Source organism: Trachemys scripta, chromosome 13, assembly GCF_013100865.1.
Source record: "Trachemys scripta elegans isolate TJP31775 chromosome 13, CAS_Tse_1.0, whole genome shotgun sequence".
Taxonomy (NCBI): Eukaryota; Metazoa; Chordata; order Testudines; family Emydidae; genus Trachemys; species Trachemys scripta.
In genome coordinates this window covers 39,066,618-39,088,660 of record NC_048310.1, presented here as the reverse complement: position 1 = coordinate 39,088,660, position 22,043 = coordinate 39,066,618, and the positions used below count along the sequence as shown (strand labels likewise).

Genomic DNA, 22,043 nt, shown 5'->3' with positions numbered 1-22,043 from the left:
GCAGGTAGGACGGTCCAAGCCAGAGAAACGCAACTAAAACCCGAGCAGCATGTACAGTGAGCTGAGATGTGTCTCTTCTCTCTCACCCTGGCTCCGGGCAATGGGAGGCTGCCGCTCAGACCTGCTGGGGTGGGGCTGAAAATAGCAGAGACCACATGGCAGCACAGGTCTTGCTGCATGTGGGTGTGAACTCAGATTGCTAGCCCGCTCTGGGGTCCATGCTGCTCTTGGTCCCCAAGCTAGCTAGATATGCCTGCCCGAGCCGCAGTCACACCTCTGATTGGAGTGGAGACTCTCTCTAGTGGGTGTTGCATTCTCTGGAGGTTTAATGGTTTAGGTCAGAAGAACCTGGCCCATCAGCTGGGTCTGTTGTTGGGGTTTGGTCAGGTTTTTGGGTTGCCCCCTTTGTCATTTGGTGTCAGAATGTTCAGAGGGGACTATTGCTTTTTGGGTGCCCAGCGGAGACCCTGTGGACCCCGTGCCCAGCCCCCACAGCTCCTGTGGACTCCAGTGGGAGCTCAGTGTTTTCAAAAGCCCCCAAATCAAAGGTCACTCTTGGCAAATCTATTGCAGGTCACTTTGGTCAAGCAGCCAATTCCATTTCAGCTTCCCCCGGGCTGGTGCTGCTGCCCAGGGGAAGGAGCCGATTGGGGAGGAGGAGTTGCCTGTGGGAAGGAGGGTCTGGGCTCACCCCCAGGCTGGTCTGTTTCCTTCTCCACTTTCTTGGGCTGAACGTTAACCCTGCTAAACCCCAGGAGAAAGGCTGTCTGCCTGTGAGCCAGGCTCGCTCCTGATGTCCTGCATTCGGTCCCCGGTGCGAGGAGATGCTGCCTCCAGCGGACCCTTAAATCCACATCTTCTCTCCCCACAGAGCTTGCACAGCTTCCTCAGCCACGCAAACTCGGTGTCTCACCTTAATCTGGCCGGCACAGACTGTGCTTTGGATGCAGTAAGTAGCAAGGGGCTGTTCTCCCCTCCTCTGTGCCGAGGTGGCCGGCTCCTGAGATCGTCCTTCTTGCCATCTGCCTCACTGCAGCCCTGCCGTGTGCCTGGCCCTGCACACCACAGTCACGGTGCAGGTTGTGCAGCCCAAGAGACAGATGAGTATATTTCTGCCTCCCAGGGCTGGCCCTTCCCATCCCCGGGTCTCTGTCCTCCTTAGGCAGAGGCAATCGAGCTGCTGGTGCCTGCAGAACGCCCAGGCCTGGCTTAGCTCCAGCAGAGGCAGAAATGTACCGCAAGTCTCATGCATTATTGATCGGAATGAATGAATGCAGCAGGTGCTTCAGCTTCAGATGTAAATCTTGGCTCTGGCATCCAGGGTTGGAACAGCCTCGGCACTGTAATTTATGGCCGGACCTTAAATTACATCAGCTATTGGTGCTTTGGGATCGCTCCCTCCGCCAAAGTTATGCTTCCAGATGAGTCTTCCAACTCCTTGCATTTCCCTCGCTGTCACTGCTGCATGCAGGTCTGGTTATTTACCCTGGAAAGGGAGAAGCATCGTAAAATGCTGGTTTGCTCTGGAAAGTGGGTCTCTGTGATCGGCCGGTGTGCTCATTTAAACAGCCAGCCTTGCAGACGCCTCTGGGGAATCAGTCAGCTGGTCCCGCGTGCCTGCCTTCTGCGGGCCAAAACACACCTTGGGGGACCCCTGCCGCCCCACTGCCTCCAGCTGCAGTGCACACTGCAGCGGCTAGGTGCATAGGGTCTGGTTTTCAGTGGGAGCTGCAGGTGCCAACATCTCGGAAAATCAAACCGTTAATCACCCATTCTGTGGCTGACTAAGAGGGACTCGGACTCTGGCTCCCTCTCCCTGGGCTGGCCGGCCCTGCAGTGCCCCTGGGAGTAAAAAGCAGCAAATGTGTACCCAACTCGCTCGAGTCGCCAGTTCTGCCCCTGAGACACGCAGGGAGCCGTTTTGGACGCTCAGTCACTTTCTATAGCAGAGCCGCATGTCCTAGCATGCAGGAACTTGTCTGTGTCAGACAACGTGTCCAGTAGAGTGCAGAGGGTTAGTGACAGAGGAAGGCTGGCCCAGTGGTGAGAGCGCTAGTCTGGGACTTGGGCAACCTGTCTCAATTCCCTACCCCGCTCCAGCCTTCACCTTGGCTCTGTGCCTCTATTTCCCCCTGTATGCAGTGGGGGTAGTAGTCCTGCCCTGCCTCATGGGGGGTGCTCAGATACTGTGCTGATGGGGGGGCCGTATAAATTGCTTGGCTGGATGCATAGAGACCGCACACGACCAGGCCTAGTGGTCAGGATCTTTATCGCCCGCCCATCTGCGGTGTGTGCGGGGGCTGTCCAGTGCCCAGAGGCAGACCCAGCCCCCCGGCCATGACAGCAAGGCTTGTGCCCAGTGAGCAGCGGATGGCTCTCCGAGCCGGGTGAGGGCTGCTGCAGCATTTCCGCCTTTGGAGAGTTCACCCTGGTGGCCTTTGTGGGAGGACTGGTCTGGGTGGAGAGGGAGGGAGACTTGCTTTGTGTGGGAGAAATGACTGAGGAGGGAGAGCCAAGGGGGGGAGACTGAAAAGGATGGGGGAAGCTAGGTGGCGCTTTCTGGCGTCCCCACTGAAGGGGGAGTAGCAGGAGTAGCTGGGGAAAGGAAGCCCTGTAAACAGGGTAGTGTGGCCAGGGTGAGGAGGGCAGCTCCCAGCTGTGCATGGTGTGTGGTCCCAGAAGCATGAGGGCAGGGGCAGCTCAGGCCGTCCCGCGTGGGGCAGGTCCCCCCAGACCTGCTTTTCCCGAAGCGTTCCATCACTCTGCAGTATGAGAAGGGCTGTGTCTAGTGTGGGGAGGAGGGCTCGTGGCCCGTGGAGCTATGCTGGACGCTGCCTAGTTTAGAGCTCGGGCCTGGTCCAGCCTGTTGGTCTCATACACTTCTAATTTCCATTTCAAGCTGTTCGGCGCATTGGCCATCGGATGCTGTGCCAACCTCGCCCACCTGGATCTCTCCAAAAATGTGTACTCGCACAAGTAAGCCTCAGATTCGCTCCCTTTGTCATCCATGTCTAGCGAAGTCTGGCCCCGGGGATTCTGTGTGTGTCTCTCTGCTGTAAGCCATGGCGTCTCTGGCTGGCTGCAGTTCTCAGTAGCTGCCCAGTGCAGTGACCGCGACCTCTTGGAGCGGTTAACACTCCATGAGGGGAACTCCCCTTCCAGGCCGCTGTGGCCCTGCTTGGTAACACGTTTGAAAATAGCAGAGGTACATAAATCCTATCCCTCCCTCTGTGTGTGCAGGGGAGCATGCGATCCTGGGAGCAGAAATAACATGCTAATGGGTGCAGCAACATGGCTGATTTCAGTTTAGCTTGAACTTCTTCCTGATCAATTTACGCCAAACCAAAATCAGCCTGGCTTAAACTGAAGTAAAAGTGTCCACACAGCCTTTTTGCATCGGCGTAACTAAATGGGTTCAGACTCACCCCTTAAAGGAAGCTGGTGATACTTCCTCCTGAAGAGCAGCCCGTAGGTTGCAAGTCCTTTGGGGGACGGACCCCTAGGAACGTGCTGTGGGAAGAGCAACGTGGGGGATGGAAACGCAAAGGGCCGGTGTTCACGGTATTTTTGATGACCTTCGAGGGGAATTTCAAAAAGAATTTACTGTTGGATTTTTACATATTCTAATTTGACTTTTATTCACCCTCCACCCCCCCGCTACCGCTGGCACCTGTTCGCATTAGAGGGCAGCTTCTCTTGTAATATCGATTTATTTGTGCCTCAGGCGTTGGAGGCTTTCGTGCCAGTCTCAGTGTCGCAGCAGGTGTGGTTTTGGTTCATTTTTTACCCGGGCTGCCCACACCCTGAGTACGCTGCCGTTTGTAGACAGGAAAACTTCCCTCCCGCTAAAGATTTGTGCCCTTTTCAGCTTCCTCACAATAGCTCCATTTTCCCATGGGCTTTTTAATCTTAGAACTATCCTGAATATTAAGTCTTGTTGTCTATGTCTTTGCTGGAAGGCTGACCGGAGAAATGGGGCGGGATCTCTCTCAGCCCAAAAATGAAGTGACTGGTTTGTTTGAACCTTTCACAAAGAGATTTTTCCTCCCAACTTTTCCGTGGGCATTTTAGTTCAATAGATATTAGCAAAAGCGAGCAGAAAACAAAAAGCTCTAATGATCTGACTCAATTTCCCTGCCCTGCTCAATTGCTCTGCCTTTACTTAGAATCATCGAATATCAGGGTCGGAAGAGACCTCAGGAGTTCATCTAGTCCAACCCCCTGCTCAAAGCAGGACCAATCCACAACTAAATCATCCCAGCCAAGGCTTTGTCAAGCCGGGCCTTAAAAACCTCTCAGGAAGGAGATTCCACCACCTCCCTAGGTAACCCATTCCAGTACTTCACCACCTCCTAGTGAAATAGTGTTTCCTAATATCCAACCTAAACCTCTCCCACTGCAACTTGAGACCATTGCTCCTTGTTCTGTCATCTGCCACCACTGAGAGCAGCCGAGCGCCATTCTCTTTGAAACCCCCTTCAGGTAGTTGAAGGCGGCTATCAAATCCCCCCTCACTCTTCTCTTCTGCAGACTAAATAAGACCAGTTCCCTCAGCCTCTCCTTGTAAGTCATGTGCCCCAGCCCCCTGATCATTTTCATTCCCCTCCACTGGACTCTCTCCAATTTGTCTACATCCCTTCTGTAATGGGATACAATACTCCAGGTGTGGCTCATGAGTGCCAAATAGAGGGGAATAATCACTTCCCTAGATCTGCGGGCAGCAGTGCTGACCGGAGCCACCAGGGTCCCTTTTCGACTGGCTGTTCCGGTCCAAAACTGGACACCTGGTGACCCTAGCTCCAAACCGATGGCCTCCTGCTTTGGGGCTGGTGCCCAGGCCGTGTTCCTGTCGACAGAGGGCACGGCTGAGTTGGGGTTAATTGAAATGGTAGAAAGGGGGGCTGGGATGATACGCTGGGATCTGATGCCTCTTCTGCTCATTTTAGAAAGCCGAGAGATGTCCCTCCGGCCATCAAACTGTTCTTCAGCAAGGCAGCTGCCCTCCGATACGTCGGCCTGGCGTGTACCAAGCTGCCGCCAGAGGCCGTAAGGTAAGAGGCCTGGTTCCCAATTGCAAGGGCTTGGCCCCCACAACTGGGGACAGATCTACAGTGGTGACCAGCCTCCACCATCGCAGCCCTAGTGATGCTCGGCCTGTCCTGTGCAAATGAACAGAGGTGCGAATAGCAAGGCCCTCTAGAGGGCGCCTCCTGGTTGCTGGAGCTGCACGTATGTATGTACGCAGCGGGGGGGAAACCAGAGCTGCGGGTGTCCTGGGGAGTCTTGCCTGTGGCCATGGCTGGGGGAGTCTTAGAGGATTAAACTGCTGTGGTTTGCAGTCGGGGATGCGTTGGATCTGAGTTACTTGGGCCGAGCGGGGATAACCTGCCTGAAACCACAGACACACTCTGGGGCAGGGAGCTCCCCAGATATCCAAGTGCATGCTCCCTCTGGTTCCAGTCTGATTCACCCATCCCTATCATTCAGCACTGCCTGCCCTTTCCCCAGCTCCTTCAGTCCTGCTGGGAACCAGGGCGAGTGAGTGTGCGTGAGACGAAGGAACAGAACTGTACTGGTGTCAAGTGGCAGCGGGGGGCCCGTAGCGTGACCCCCAGACGGGCGCGGTGCCAGAGACTCCCTGGAGTCCAGCAGGGCCATTGCAGGTGCTGTGGATTTGCTGCAGAAGGCACTCAGGCATCGTGCTGGTGGATGGCAGGGGAGAACCTCGGGTAGCTAGGGTGGCTGGTGGGACGCACCTTTGGCTCTCTTAGCACCCCGCAGTGTTGCAGAGGGGCTGCAGGGCCTGGGCTGCTTCTACCCCTGGCTGCCCCGAGGGCAGGTTGAGTGAGAGGGGAGCCACTGACTGTTCCTGTGGGGCGGCTGGCAGCGTATCCAGTTCCCTCTGCCTGCTGATGAGAGCGCTGGGTTCAGGTTACTTTCTGGTTCATTGCAGGGCCTTGCTGCAGGGGTTAGCGTCTAACTCTCAGATCAGTGACCTGCACCTGGACCTCAGTAGCTGCGAGGTGAGGACATGGCATGTGACCCAGTAAAGCAGAGCGACAGCTGAGTTCCAGCTAAACCCTGACACTGCATCTGAGCCCAGCAGCCCCGGGTGAAGAACTCCCGGGGCTGGGCAGTAAGTGTAGCTCCCCCACCAGAGCACAGAGGCTGGGCAGAGCATTAGGTCTTCATGGACTTGCACAGCCTTCCACCAGGTGGAATTTTGGCCCATTATCGAGTAGTTTAATAGCTACGCAGACGTTACGATCTTGGCATTTACAAGGAGCGCCTGGGCAGAAGCCAAGCCAGGGGAGAGAGTGTCATCCCCAGCCCTCTGACACGGACAGAGGTGGCTGTCTGAAAGGAGCCCCCGGCACACCTGCGGTGCCTGTGAGATAGCCAGGGCTGAGCCGGCTTCCTGCTGCTTCCCAGCAGTGCCCAGTGCTGGCACCAGGCAGGGCACCTGCAGCTACGTGTTCAGAGTACAAATGGGCACCCCCATGGCAGAACCTGCGATCCTGAGCCTGACCCACCTTCCCTCCCGTCTGTGGGTCTCTAGCACTTCCACAGTGTTATCGATTCCCCCGCAGCGCCCTCTGAGGCTGATGGGAATGAGGATCCTGGCTGTGCTAATGGGAAGGAGAGTCAGATCGAGGTTAATGTCTCAGCTCTGCTGCAGCCACCTTGGGCCCGTCACGCAGGGTCAAAGCTTGGAAAGCACCTAGGTGGTTTAGGCCCCCTAAGTCCCATTGAAAGTCACGAGGATTTAGGCTCCTGAGTGACTTTTGAAAATGACTCCTGAGTCGCTCCTAAGGTGTTTTTTTGGAAAAGTTACCCTGAATCTCTCTGGCCCAGCTTCTCAAAGGTAGTTAGGCTCCCCTGGGTTTCCTGGGCCTCTAGGCCTCGGTTTCCTCAGCTATAATAATGCCCCCCCCCACCTTTGGGGCCAGCTTTGTGCCCATGGCTGAAAAGCGCAAAGGGTTTTTATTTATTCCTTTCTCCACATCCCGTGTTTCTGCCCTGCCCCTGCAGCGGTGGCTTTGGCTCTACCCTGCGCCTGGGGCATGCTGTGCAAACAGTCTGCAGGCAGCTCACGGTAGAGTTCCAGGTTAGAGTGTTTGGTCTCACGCCCTTATTGCAGGGTGATCCCCGGGGCACTGAGTGCTGATTCGACTTTCCCAACTGTCATGTTCTTGCTTGTGAATGTTCCCTTTGACTCTTGTTCTGTTTTGTTTTTCATTTAAAGTTGAGATCGGCAGGTGCCCAGGTGATCCAAGATCTGATTTTTGATGCCAATGCAATTAGCAGTTTGGATTTAGCAGACAATGGTAGGTACATAGTTTCTTTGACTTATGGTGAGCTTTGTCACCGTGGCTGGAAGTGTCCTTTCCTCTTAACCTTGGCACGAGGCTGTGTGCTGCCATTCTACAGCAGCCAAGATAAATCCCCTGCCAGAACAATGACTGAGGTCGAGGTCCCCTCAACTGCTGTAGAAATAACCATTTAAAAGATGAGACTTGTTTTGACTAACTGAGGCTCTCTGAGCTGCCATGTATGGTTATATATGTGTGGGTGGGCAAACTTTTTGGCCCAAGGGCCGAATCTAGGTATGGAAATTGTATGGCGGGCCATGAATGCTCACGGAATTGGGGTTGGGTTGCAGGCGGGGGTGCGGGCTCTGGGGTGGGGCCAGAAATGAGGAGTTCAGGGTGCAGGAGGGGGCTGCGGGCTGGGGCAGGGGGTTGGGGTGCGGGGGGTGGTGAGGGCTCTGGCTGGAGGTGTGGGCTCTGGGGTGGGGCTGGGGATGAGGCATTTGGGGTGCAGGAGGATGCTCCAGGCTGGGACCGATGGGTTCGGAGGGCGGGAGGGGGATCAGGGCTGGGGCAGGGGATTGGGGCGTGGGAGGGTTTGGCTGCAGGCTACGGGTGGCACTTACCTCAAGCAGCTCCCGGAAGCAGCGGCATGTCCCCCCTTTGGCTCCTACGCAGAGTCGTGGCCAGGCGGCTCTGCTGCGCACTGCCCCTTCCACAGGCACCAGCCCTGCAGCTTCCATTGGCCAGACACCAGTTCCCGGCCAATGGGAGGTGCGGGGGCAGCGCTTGGGGCGGGGGCAGTGCACAGAGCCCTCTGGCTGTCCCTAAATGTAGGAGCCGGCGGGGAGACATGCTGCTGCTTCTGGGAGCTGTGCAGAACTGCGGCGCGTGTTCACGGAGCGGCCGCGGACCCCGCTCCCCGGCTGGAGTGCGGCAAGTCCCAGACCCCGCTCCCCGGCTGGAGTGCGGCAAGTCCCAGACCCCGCTCCCCAGTGGGAGCTCAAGGGCCAGATTAAATCAGCTGACGGGCCGGATGTGGCCCGTGGGCCGTAGTTTGCCATCCCCTGTTATATACGGTATTGCTGCCATTCCTGCCCTTGCTTCTTTGTATAGCTGTTCATAGGCCCCTTTCCGCATTTCCCTGGCGTACTTCTTCCTTTACTCCAAGACTCCATTGCTTTTGTTTGGTGTCTATCTTCTGCCCCTATTAACACGAGGAGCAGCAAGTGGCTGGCTGGCTGGCATGCTGGAGCTGTGCTGCAGTTAGACCTGGTACATTTTGTTCCGGTGGAGCGTTTTTTTATCCAAAAATGCCATTTGGCTGAAATAGAAACTTTCTGTGGGAAGATGTTAATGTCGATGGAATTTTTGACATTATCCAAATGCTTTGTTTTTTTTACTGAATCAAAAGCAAACGTTTCCATTGACCCCAAGTTCGTGTTTTTTTGAAAATTTCATTTCTCGGCAGATTTCTGAATTCTTTGGTTTTGTTCCAATTAGGAACAAAAATCATTTTTGACATGCCTGGATTTCTTGTGGTTCCTGCACTGCTCTGGTAGTTTGCATGTGCCCGTTTCCTTCTGAGCTGGGCTGCACGGGGGGGACAGGAGCAGCTTAGAGAAGAGCAATTCTGTGCTAATGGGGCTGTTGTGTGGAGTAATTTTCCATCTGTGTCTGGTCAGTGGTGAGCAAACTGACAGCTGTGTGAAAATGACCAACCTGGTTACCAGGCCCGTTGGCTTCCTGCTGGCCAGACACCGGACTCCTCAACAAGTGTTGTGGCGATCTCACAGAGCATTGCTCCAGAATCGCGGGTTGGTTTCCATTGTGCCCCAGCACTGTTCTGGTTTGGGATGAGTTTCCAGTTCTCTCCTCTCCTGGCCTGGTTTGGTTTTGGGTGTGAGTTTTGCTCTGGTAGGACTTCACTGGAAATTAGCAATGACAAGCCGTCAAGGGCTTGTGAAGGAGGGAACTCCCTTCTTGAAACGCCCCATTGCACTTCCCTTTTTATCATTTCTGATGGAAGATTTCCAAAGTCTCTGCATCTCTTGTCCTACCAATGGGACGTGGGCGAGTAGCGAGGCGTTGGAGCTGACTGGCTTTACCACTTGACATGCCTGTGGAGGGAATGCGTAGAGCCCTGCTTGGCTTGTCACAAGGCAGTCGCTTTGGCTGTATTTTCTGGATTTGAATTCTGGCTGGCTGCCATTTGTTGGAGTTTAAGGGATTCTGTTCTGGGCGGGGAGGCAGCCAGCTTTCCCTGTGGGCAAGCCCCACTTCTTGGTTCTGGGAGGGCTCCTGTGCCACCCCGCCATGCTTCCGTTGTCAGCGCCCACCTTGTTGAGCAGACAGCCTTCTCTGAGCCCACTGACAGCGTGTGTCCGTGGCTGCCAAGGCGAGGGGCTGATTTCCTGGGTTGTGGACACCTTCCCTGCCGTCAGAAGCATCGTCTAATTTCACTTCAAGACGGGAGGGAAAACACTGGGAGAGAACTGGCTGAACTGGGCTCCGTCAGCAGGCAGGAACGCTCACCGCTGCTGAGCAGCCCCCCCGGCAAGGGCCCTACGCATGATCATGCCCGTCCCCGCCCCCCAGGCTTTATTCCGTCTGCTCAGCCAGGTGCCCTGGGGGGAGCAGAGGCAGGATTGTTCTGCTGGCGCTCTCCACTCTACTCCACACCAGCCCTGGAGAAACACGGCTGTCTGAAAGCAGAGCCTGGGATTGGTAAAGCTGCCCGGGGGAATAGCCACCGAGATCCACCACATACCCATCCACTCTGCGAGGGCACTAGCCTCCTCGTGCCAGCGAGTCACCGTCTGCCAAGGCTGCAGTGCCCTGAAGGTGGCCAAGGGACAGACCGAGTAGTTTGTCGATCTCCGTGGGTCTGTTCGGGTGGGGATGTGCCCCTCAGCATCTGGTACTACGAGAGCAACATCTGGGCTTTTCTCACAACCCTCCTGCTGCAGGTGTGGCCGCCGGTTGCCACATCTAACTCTGCTCTTCCCTGTTCATGCCAAGGGTCCTTGGGGCGTTGGCAGTCACTAAGTGCCAGACACTGGTCACGGATTGTCACTGCTGCTTTTGTGTGTCGTAGGCTTTGATGCTGACATGGTCACGTTGGTGCTGGCGATTGGCCGAAGCAAATCCATTAGGCATGTCTCCTTAGGAAAGAATTTTAACATCAAATCCAAGTAAGTGTCACGTGACTCATGCGTGTAATGAAGTGAACTTTAACAGGCATGGGCCTAACCCCTGATTTTTATACACACTAGGTATGTTGCAGGTAGTCAAATTACATTTATTTACTGCAATTGCTGCACAGACTGTAGCTTTGCGTTGTTAATCACCATTTGGCTTTGTGTGTACTGGGCCTTTAAATCATGATGCTCTTGTAAATCAGAGGTGTCAAAGTCACAGAATCATCTCTTAGAAATGTGGGGCTGGAACAGAGCTGGAAGTCAGCCAGGCCAGCCCCCTGTGCTAGGGCAGGGCCAAGGAAACCTAGACCAGCCCTGACAGGGGTTTAGCCAACCTGTTCTTAACCCCCTCCAGTCCAGTCACAGACTATCATGAGCCCCAAAGGCCTGCGGTGTTTGCCTCCATGCTCAGCCCGGTGCAGGTTTGGGGACGAGCTCTTGCTGCTTGAATTCAGACTGGGACAGGTGCAGAGAGAGGCTGCTGGGGTGATCGGGGACTGGAGAGAGCCTGTTGTATGAGAGGAGACAGAGAGCTTGGCTTGCTTGGCCATGAGAGACGGGCTGATTGGAGGGGGGGGGGAGGTAGAGCTGTTTAAGCTAAAAGACAATGTTGGAACCAGGATAAACTGGCCAGGCTTACATTCAGGCTGGAAATTAGAAGAAGGTTTCTCACCATCAGAGCGGAGGCTGTCCCAGCACCTCACCCAAAGGAGTAGTGGGGCAAAGGACCCAACTAGTTTGAAGATGGGACCTTGATACATTTATGAAGGGGATGATCTGACGGGGTTGTCTGTGATTAGCAGGGGACTGGACTCGCTGGCCATCCCTGCCAGTCCTATGTTCTTGGGTTACTGTCCAGCTGACATAATGCAGAGGCCTGGGGTCTCAGGGGCAGGGACACTGCAGTGTGGTCACCCCCTTAGGCCAGCCAACAAGAGTACCTCTTGGGCAGGTGCTCAATGCCCCAGGCTGGCTGCAGCTAGGGAAAGGCTGGTGGCTTGCGGGAGAGAGGGAGGTGCAGAGATGAGCCATGCGGTCAGAGTAACGTCCAGCCGCAATGGACGCTTCCCAGCTTGGTGCTGACTTGAGCCCACGTCAGGCTCTGCTGTGCGATGGGGAAAGGCGAATGACCCCTCTGCATCTCCTCCGCAGGGACAATCTGGCCGACGTTCTCCACCGGATTGTTCAGCTCACGCAGGAAGATGACTGTGTAAGTGATTGCTGTGGCGCCCACCCAGAGCCCCATAACTGAACCGTTCACGCCGTTTCCTCTGAATTATTCCTATTCATTTCAGAACCCCCCGGCCAGCTGTGAGACAACTGGCCATTTTGTGTTTCAGTTCAGATGCAGAACGTGGGGGAGTCGCTGTCTCTCTCTTCCATGGAGTCGCTCCCTCTGTGGTTGGTGTTAATCTGAAAGGAATGGTCAGACTGAGAAATAAGTGCTTTTCTCGCTGCGTTTGGGAGAGTATAGGAAAGGAATCAACAGCTGGTAGAGTCTAAAGTAAAGCGGAGGGAGCAGGAGAGATGTGTGTTGTACATGGGGGGGATGGATAACAGCCCAGAACAAAGGTGATGGGCTTCTGAAAACGTCACCTGTTTGGAAGGTCTAACATCCTAGGGCCTCTTCTCAGGACATTGAAAAGGCAATGAAGATTCGTCTAGGCCAGGCAGAGGCCAAACCGTTATCTCAGTGTTACCGACGCTGCTTCGACCTAACTGCAGCAATCTTGACTCTGCCGCTCGTGGAGGTGGAGTTGTTAATTCCACACGGCAGAGCAGTTACGCCTGCAGGAGCGAAATTGAAATGTAAAGTGGGGTTGCCACCTTTCTGAGGGCCGGTAACTGGACCCCCAAGGCTCTGCCCTGTGCTCCGCCTCTTCCCCCAAGGCCCCACCCCATCACTCGCTCCTCCCCCCGTCGCTCGCTGGATCCTCTCAAGGAGCCTTCCTGCAGGTAGGAGGCAGCACCAGCTGAGCAGGGGCTGATGCGGTTAATGACCTGGCGCCAGTAACTGGACTTTTGGTTCGGGTGCCATTTAGGGTCGAAAACTGGGCACCCCAAATGGCGCCCGGCTGCAGGAGCCAAAACCCGCTAGTGTAGACACTTCCACAGCGAGGCCGACAAGCTGCCCTGCGACACCCTCGCTCTGGAGTGTAGCCCGGGCCTCAGCTGCTTAGAGTTCACCTTCGTTACTCCCCCTCGTCAGCCTGCTAGTCCTCCAGGCACCCATAGAGTCTTCCAGGGAACACAGGCTAGACCAGACCTGAATTTCTAATGTGAAGAAACCCCTTGCAGGCCTATCCCCCATCAGAGACACCACAAGGGCAAGGGCACTGATGTTCTTTAATCTTTGCAGGTCTCCTTTGAAGGAGAAAACCCACTGGTGCATTACAGAGTTGCTGCCACAGGCAGAAAAGGTCTGTGCAGCCCAAATCCCATTAAACAGGCCTTTCCCAGTCACGTGATTACCAGGCTGTTAGTGGGTAAATGGCAGCTTTCTCCTCCAGGATTGCCCCCTCCTCCTGCCGAGCTTCAGCAGGATCGAGCGGCCAGGCGTGGCTCAGACCTGCCCTGCGTTGTTGGCTGTGCTTTTTTCTGCCTGTGGTAGGGGCCAAATGATGTCTGTCTGTCTGTCTAGATACTTGTCTGGCCCCCATCACAGGAGTATCTGAGCACGTCCCAATCAGCAGTGGGCTCACCCTCGCTGTACTCTGGGGAAGCAGGGCATGGCTAGTGCCCCACAATATAGGTGGGAACCTGAGGCACAGAGACCCAGGGTGACACATGAGTCAGTGGCAGAACAGGGATCACTTCACCATCCTTCCCCCTGGCACGGGGAAGAGGGCTCACAAATTCCTCTCTCCCTCCCCCCCCCCCCCCCCCCCGGTGCTCTTGTCCGAGGACAGCTCTGCTTTGGCTTTGGCCATTCCCCACACATAGGGAACGCTGGAGCTGCTGAGCAAAGGCGGGCGGGGCGGGGCTACCTGCAGGCCTCCCTCCTGCCCGCTCCTGGCCTCATGCAAACAGCTTCCAGGTGTCTCCCTCCGCGTCCCACCCCATGTGATCTAGGAGCTTTGGTCTGGCCCTAGCTTTGTGTTCATTAGCTTGTGCCCTGCACTTACTGGCTGCCAAGGACTGTAGGCAACAGAACTAGAGCACAGCCCACCGGCCCGCCCAGAGAGGGCAAAGAGCTCGTGAGCCGCACAGGGCACTCTGGGGGGCAGGGATTCCCCGGCTGGTCCCATCACGCAGTGGCCCAGTCTGTGTAGTTAGATGGGGGGGGAGGGAGCGACCTGCTCCCTTGTAAAGCCCCAGGGACCCTGCAGCACCAGCACCTGATCTTTTCTCCCTCCGGTGTTTGTCTTTCAGCCTCTTCAATCCCTGTCCGTGGCCGAATCGCGACTGAAATTGGGAACCAATGTCCTCCTGAACGCCCTGGGCAGTAACACCAGCCTCAGCACACTGGACATCAGCGGGAACACCATTGGCGACACTGGAGCCAAGATGCTGGCCAAAGCCTTGCAGATCAACACAAAACTCAGGTAGCGAGAGTGTGCGTGTGTGTAGGGGAAAGGCAGGCAGGCGGACGCTGGTAAGTGCTGAGTCTTGCGGGGCGCTGCTGGGCCGCGTTTCCAGAGGAGAGGAGAGGAGTGTGCTGCCTCGGGGGGTTTGCTAAGCAGGAGGAAAGTGCTGTGTAAAGGCCCTAGGAATCACGGGGTTTCCATTTAATAGGGCAAGCGGCTGGTGAAATTTGTACCACTTGTTTAATGAAATACTGAGACTGATCCGATAATGGCAGATCCTGTCTCTCCCCAGATCCCCATTCCTCCATCCTGCCTCGTACCCACCCTCTCCTCCCAGCAGTCTGGTTGAGAGCAAGCTCTCCTAGTTCTCATATGCTCCTTGTCTTTGTTCTTGCCTCTCCGTGCTGCGCACCTGCCCACGCAGGCTGCTCCGTCCCCTGCGTGGCTGTTCCGTGTGCTGGGCGCTCCCTGGCTCTGAGCCATTGGCACCTCAGCTGCACTGGGACATCTGCCACCAGCAGTGCCCCAAAGTACAGTGAGATGTGACTGACACGATGTCCCCCCCACCCATCTCTTCTTCACCCCCTTAAATTCCTCCCCACCCCCAGTATACTCTCCCCTCCCCTTCCCCCGAGGATCCCTATTGCCCCTTTCTGGTCTCTGCATCTGTCTCATCTCTATCTATGGTGCTTATCCGGAGCCCTTCACTGCAGTATCTGCACACCTCACAGCCTGTAACAGATTTATCCCCAGGGGATAATGGAGAACTGAGGCCTAGAGAAGCTAAGTGACATGCCCAGGGTCACTCGGGGTGTTTGGGGTGGACCAGGAATTGAACTTGGATAGCTCACAGCTGCTTTACCCCCTTGGCCATCCTTTCCCTCTCTGCCATTCGGTGTCTCTTGGTCTCAGCCCTGCAAAGAGTTCTCTCTCTCCTATTGCAAACAGCTGCTTCTGCACGACGTCTGCTGTATGCACAGAAATCCTGGGGAGTGTGGGTCTGATCCAATTGCGCAGGAAGCACCTGTGACTGCTGCCCTGAGGCAGGTTTACAGGCGTGTAATCAGCTGGTGTTAGAGGTGCACTGAGCCCCTCGCCGATGCCCGTTTAGAGGGACCGTTTGTACCTGCTCATTCAATACCAGCTGCTTGTTGGCGACGTACTCCACAGGGTAAAGGAAATGCCTGGATTATAGAATGGCTAAGCCTCCACGCCAGCTGTTACTCTGCAACTCAGTGTCCAGGCAAGTGCCTGTCAGGGCAGATGACTCCATTGCCTGGCAGTGCTCGGCGCCCTCAGCTTCGCTGCAAGCTGCGGCGACGGCTCCAGGGAGGGAAAACCAGGGCTGCGTATCCTGGGCTTGCAGCTGCAGGAAGGAAGCGGAGGCATTGCTGGGGCATGCCCTGCCTCCCTGTTAGGCACTGGGGCCCTAGACTCCCCTGCTACAGGCGAGGAACAGCTGGGAGAGCAAAATGGTCAATGTGACGCCCCTGGAGATGCAGGGAGGGACGTGACAGGACTCTTGGTGGAAGTCAAAGATCTATGGAAATGGCAGTGCAGAGCCCCTGGGCTCCCCTTCAGCCAGGCGGTGTCCTTGTCCCTCTCCAGCACTGGCAGTGCAGTGCTCTACCATGGCTGGCCCCAAGCCTCCTCTGCAGTGAGGGAAGCCCTGAGCGGTGTTAAGGGACCGTACTGTGGAGAGCGAGTGCCCTTTTCCCCTCCCAGCCCAGCTGGCCATGCCCGCCCAGGTGCAATGTCACTGTAGCGAAGCGAGACTCACCGGCTTGGCGCCTCCTGCTGGTTGTCCTGGGAACTAGCACGATTCCAGCCTCTGGAGGCCAATGTCTCACTTGCTGCTGGCTCCCGGACCCTGGTGCCCCTTACCCTGGGGTTCTGCCCTCTGCAATACCCCCACTCTGGGTCTCCCCTCCCAGGGGAACCCCCAACCCTCTCACCCACCTTGCCTCAGTGGCTACTGCCAGTCGTCATCCAGCCCCTGCTCCCTGGGGCCAATTGCAGTCTGTAAAGGCCACGCCTCATCAGCAAGGGGGTTGGACCAGCTGCCTCTGCCTATCCCTGGGCTGCCCTTCTGCAGCCCCAGTACCTCTATAGGCCTTCACCAAGGCCTGCAGCCTGGGGGTTTACCAGGCTGGAGCTCCCCAGCACTGCTCCAGTTCAGGTACCTTCCTCTCAGGCAGCCAGGCCCTTCTCCCTCCGGGACTGGAGAGAGACTCCCCCAGCTTCTGGCCCACAGCCCTCTTATCAGGGCCAGCTGGGCCCTAATTGAGCTGGCCACAGCTGTGGCTGCTTCCCCAATCAGCCCAGCTTGGCTGCTTTCAACTCTCTTTTCCAGCCACAGCCCTCTCCAGGGCTGCTTTCAACCCCTGTTCTGCGGGAGTGGGGCAGCCGCCCCACTACAGTCACTCTCACGGGAGGATGGCTACCAACTTCGGCTCCCCTCCATGCTGCGTGACAGAGGGGAGCAGGCTGGCCAGGTGCTGACCTCCAGCTTTGCTGCCTTCTCCCCGCTGCTTTGGTGCCTGTGGGTCACTGGCTCTCGCTGCAGGGCCCCAGGGCTCCAAATCTCCTGTCCAGTGGCGCTGGGAGGGGAGGAAGTGCCTTCACCCAGCAGTGGGGCGGAGATGGGGAGATCCGGCGCAGGACCCGTTATCTCATTGCATTCATTGCTGCATTTCTTCTCTGAGGAGAGAGAATTGCAAACCTCTGTGGCTGGTCACGTTCCCCAGGTCCAGCAGAGCAACGTGGGAACGAGGCAGATTAATAACCGGCGTCGCTAGCCACGGCGCGAGGCTGGGACTGCTGATCCCTAGCTAGCCGCCAATAGTTCTGGGTGCCCAGTTCTCCGGCATGCAGCTCACTAGCTGCGCCTCCCAGGCCTCTGCCCCCCTCGCCCGGCACTGGCTGACAGACGTCCTTTGCCGAAGCAATAGCAACGGTGTCCTGAGCTGTAGATCTCAGCCTCAGAGGGGTGGAGCTGGGAGACGATTGGGCCTGCAGGCAGGTGGTGGGAGGGGCTAGGTGGCCCGTGGAGAGCCATTTCCCCTCCAGAGGATTCTGGGATTAACCACCTGGCGTTCGGCAGCAGAGTTCTCTCCCCCGGGGAGCAGGGTCACCTCTCCCTGCTGTTGCAAGGTGAAGTTTGCACATCAAAACAAGGCAAACATGGGCCTGGTGGGTCTCTCTGAGCTCATGTGCAGCGTTCTACGTAGGGTGACCAGACAGCAAATGTGAAAAATCGGGATGGGGTGGGGGATAATAGGAGCCTATATAAGAAAAAGACTGAAAAATCGGGACTGTCCCTATAAAATTGGGACATCTGGTCACCCTAGTTCTATGTCACTTTGGCAGGACCTGTCTCATGGCCGGCATGGCCATGTCTGCCGGCCTCGGGTTAGCCCGGCCCCAAGAATGGCTGACAAAACCTCTCCTGGCTGAATCTGCATCGTTGGCGATGGAAGGGAAAGTCACAGCTCCATCTGTTCAGATCCTTCCCCTGGGGGTGGGGGGTTACAGGGAAAAGATCCCTCTTCATCCCGAGATGTTCGCCCCCACGCTTGGAATTCTGCATTGGAGGCTTAGCCAGCCCACAGCTAGGGCTCATCCATTCGCAAACTGGCAGCAAGAGAACTCCGTGGGGTTTAATTCACACCTGTCACTTCAGGCTCTGTGTGGGTGCGCTCTGATTGCAGTTTTTCTGTTTCCATTTTGCTCAAGGCAGTGAAAAATCCCAGTCTCTCAGCCCTGTTCTTTAACCCTCTGCTGCTTGGAGTTTACCCACTGCAGTGTTGCCAAAGACCTGCCAAAATCAGGGGTCAGGCCCCCAGAATCACGAGATTGGCTTTAAAATCGTGAGATTTTGAACTCATGGGTTTGGTTTCTTTGGCTCCTGGAGTCTGGGCTTGTAGGTGGCATGCAGGCCACATTTTCATGCTTTTCTCCACAGCCACCAACGCTAGAGACTTTAAAAAAATGTATTTTTAATGCAAGGCGAGATTCTCGATGTAATCCCATGACTCCAGGAGCTGGGGGCTTTAAGAAAGAAACCAAAGCTCACAAGACTCATGATGCATCCCAAGAATTGGGGACGCTGCTCTTGTGCGATTTGGGCTCTCTTCTCTGCAGTGGGAGATGGGTGAAGCTAACGACCCCAGGCCAGGGGCACATGCCAGCTGAAGGGTCAGAGCTTTCAAATGGCCGCAACCGGAGTTTGGCTTCAGCCCTTGTGCAGTGCGGCTCATCCGGCCTGTGATACAGTCCCCTGCCTACTGCTTGTGGCTGAGCAGCGGGAATCGCCGCAGAGTCAGCCGCAGGGCAGGCCCCTCCAGTGTGGTGAGTGATCACACCAGAGCTCAGTGGGGTCGCCTCTTGGGGACGTGCTGTACGGCCAGGTGCAGCAGCTGCCTGGCTCTCCAAGCCCTTGGTGAGCTCGCACTGTGCTGCTGGCACGACAGAGAAGATGCATGTTGCCCCTCCCCACTTCGCACTCTCCTGCCTGGCAGGGCAGCGGTGGTGGTTTCGCTGCAGCATCCCTTGCTCCCTGTGTGCACTGTCCTTTTACAGCCTCTGCGGGCGACCAGTAGTGGTTCTCGCTGGAAACGGACACAGCAGCTACGCACTGTGGGGCAAAGAGATTTCACTGAGACCCCGCTCAGTGCCCTGCAGCCTGCAAAGTCCCTGAATGTGTTGGGCTGCTCCATTTCCCAGAATCACCCCGCTTTTCATTTTGGAGGCACTGGGATACTGCAGGGAGGGGCTGGATAAGTCCCCAGAGAGATTTGCCAAAGAGATGGGCTGGACGGTTCAGCCAGCCCAATAACACCATTCTAAACCCCAGCCAAAACCCTGCTCCCAGCCCCCCAAAACTTGGGGGCAGTTCAGGTCTTTAGTGTCCCTCGTGCTGGAGAAGGGACAGGCTTGTGCTCTGTATAAGGAGAATTCCTCCTTGACTCTGCCAGCCCCTGGAGTTTTCTAGCTCCCAGACTAACAGCCTACGGGCCATACAGGATCTCCTTAAATCCTGGCCTGGATTTAGCATCTCAGGAAGGGCTGCTCATTACACTAGAGCAGTGGTTCTCAACCAGGGGTACGTGTACCCCTGGGGTTATGCAAAGGTCGTCCAGAGGATACAGCAACTCATCTAGATATTTGCCTAGTTTGACAACTGGCTACATAAAAAGCACTAGCGAAGTCAGTACAAACTAAAATTTCATACAATGGCTTGTTTAGACTGCTCTGTGTACTATACACTGAGCTGTAAGTACAGTATTTGTATTTATAATTCTATGGGAACAAGGAGAAAGTCAGCGATTTGTCAGTACTACTGTGCCGTGACCCTTCTGTATGTTTATATCGGATTGTGTAAGCAAGGAGTTTTTAAGTGAGGTGAAACTTGAGGGTACACAAGACAAATCAGCCTCCTGAAGAGGGTCTATGGTCTGGAAAGGTTGAGAGCCACCGGGCTAGAGGATCTGACCTAATCTGTGCAGTGAGCCCCTCTCTCTGGAGTGGGCTGAGCCAATCCCCTGCTGAACGGTGGAGAACTTTGTATCTGGAGTGCAACCTCCTGGCTCGGACAAATCTGTGCTTCTAATATGCTGAAAGCACGTGCCTTGTGAGGGGGAATTGTTCTTTGGGGTTCACCCTCTTTCTTCTCTTCCCAGGACAGTAATTTGGGACAGAAACAACACCACGGCCCATGGATTCCTTGATGTTGCCCGTGCTTTGGAAAGGTAGGGGCGGCGTAAAGCATCTGCTTTAACTCCTCAGTGACATGCAGGTTTCATTGCTAGTAGGGAGTTCTGCGCTGGGACCTGGGATCGTTCACGGAAGGGATTCCCACTAGCCCCTAACCTGGTGAAACTAGACAGGTGATATTGACAGAGCACAGCAGGGTCTAAGTCAGATGCCAGGAGACAGAGCGCAGGTGGGGTCGCCCTGGGATAAGGGTCTGCCTGTTGGCAGTGGGGACAGGCTGTGTCAAGTGTGTTGCTTCTGGCGAGCGAGGTGCTGGCTGCGGTGAAGTGAAGCCTCATTAATTGCATGTGGGGAGAGGGTGGGCAGGCAGCTGGCTGGATGCAGGGGGAAATGGAGATGTGCAAGGTGCTGTAGCTAGAAGGCAGGCCTGGGAAGGGCCCGTGTAACCGTGTGCTATGCCCCACCCTTCTCTACCACCTTGCAGCCACAGATCTCAGAGAGCTGCTTGACCATTAATGAGCTAAGCTTAACCCCCCTCCCCCCGTGGCAGACAGGATGATCTGCTGAGAGCCCGAGCTCCAGCCCCAGCTGGAACGGCTACATGGCTATTTTTAGCGCCAGAGTGCAAGCATGAATCTGTAGGGCTGTACTCTGAGACTGGCAGCCAGGGGGTTCGGGTAGTGTAAACGTACCCGTGTGGATCTGCTGCTGCGCGTTAGTGCACTTTGATCTGCCTCGCTTTGAAATGGGCATAGATTAAAGCGCACTAGGACACTGTTCGTGCAAAGCAGCGTGGTTTGCACTGACAGCACGTGGTGGATTTACCTGCCAGCTTGCCATGAACTAAGTGTTCGTGCGGACAAACCCCGAGGTGCTAGTGACAGTGGGGTGCCTCTATCTTTAGATTCCCCAAGATGAGAAGGGTCTAATTCACTGCCCTAAAAGGTGGGGCCCTTCAGTGTCACAAGCTGGGCACCCGGAATCACGAGTCACTTGTGAGAATGTGGGCTGTACCGGATGAGGCCTGCAGTCTTGTGCTCCATGGCTTACGGTGTCAGTAATGCCTGACACAGCACGTTTCATCAGTAGCTCTCCCAGCAGCCCTGTGGGCAGGGCACTATTATCCCCATTGCACAGATGGGGAACTGGGGGCTCAGTGACTTGCCAAGTCTGTGGTGAGCAGGGACCCTCCATCTCCCAGGGCCTCGGCTAGTGCCCTACCCACTGGACCAGCCTTCCTGCAAACAATACTGCTGCCCGCACACAGCAAGACAGTGAGGCACCACCAAAGCTGTACAAAGAAACAATGCCCCACTTAGACCTTGAAAGGATTTCTTCTCCCCTAGCACTTCGTTGTGGTGCAGCGCAGGGAAGTGATAATGCATTGGAGAGCGGGGAGGAGGCGAGATCATACAGGTGCTGGGAATCTGAAGTTATCTGACCTTTCTCCTTTGGATTTCTCTGCCTGTTACAGTGGGTTTCAACCTTATTCATTTACTTCCCCCTAAAAAATTTGGAATGGAGGTGCAGACCCCTCTGGAAATGTTAGATGTAGTCTGTGGACCCCTAGGTTGAAAACCACTGCTCTATTACAGTGAATGGCACACACTGGAGATGGGGCAGAAGGTGGATGAGAACTTTGGATCCAGGCTTGGATCAGAATTCTGTGACCCTAAACCATCTATAAGCTGAACGCCACACACGCCATCTCACAGCTTCACAGCATAACGTAGCTGGTGCAGCCAATCGCAGTCGCTCTTTTCATAGAATCATAGAATATCAGAGTTGGAAGGGACCTCAAGAGGTCATCTAGTCCAACCCCCTGCTCAAAGCAGGACCAATTCCCAGCTAAATCATCCCAGCCAGGGCTTTGTCAAGCCGGGCCTTAAAAACCTCCAAGGAAGGAGACTCCACCACCTCCCTAGGTAACGCATTCCAGTGTTTCACCACCCTCCTAGTGAAATAGTTTTTCCTGATATCCAACCTGGACCTCCCCGACTGCAACTTGAGACCATTGCTCCTTGTTCTGTCATCTGCCACCACTGAGAACAGCCGAGCTCCATCCTCTTTGGAACCCCCCTTCAGGTAGTTGAAGGCTGCTATCAAATCCCCCCCTCATTCTTCTCTTCTGGAGACTAAACAATCCCAGTTCTCTCAGCCTCTCCTCATAAGTCATGTGCTCCAGACCCCTAATCATTTTTGTTGCCCTCCGCTGGACTCTTTCCAATTTTTCCACATCCTTCTTGTAGTGTGGGGCCCAAAACTGGACACAGTATTCCAGATGAGGCCTC

At 55.6% G+C, this 22,043-nt stretch overlaps 1 protein-coding gene across 1 annotated transcript in view; it reads left to right on the top strand.

Annotated features, from left to right (window-relative positions):
- CARMIL2 (capping protein regulator and myosin 1 linker 2) overlaps nt 1-22,043 on the top strand; it is a gene marked incomplete in the record, with an annotated part of 133,006 nt that overhangs the window by 33,872 nt on the left and 77,091 nt on the right. Inside the window, 9 exon segments of the mRNA XM_034788268.1 lie at nt 872-949; nt 2,900-2,976; nt 4,947-5,051; nt 5,954-6,023; nt 7,247-7,328; nt 10,408-10,504; nt 11,663-11,720; nt 13,883-14,055; nt 19,719-19,787. Of these exon segments, the coding sequence (XP_034644159.1) occupies nt 872-949; nt 2,900-2,976; nt 4,947-5,051; nt 5,954-6,023; nt 7,247-7,328; nt 10,408-10,504; nt 11,663-11,720; nt 13,883-14,055; nt 19,719-19,787 (809 nt within the window).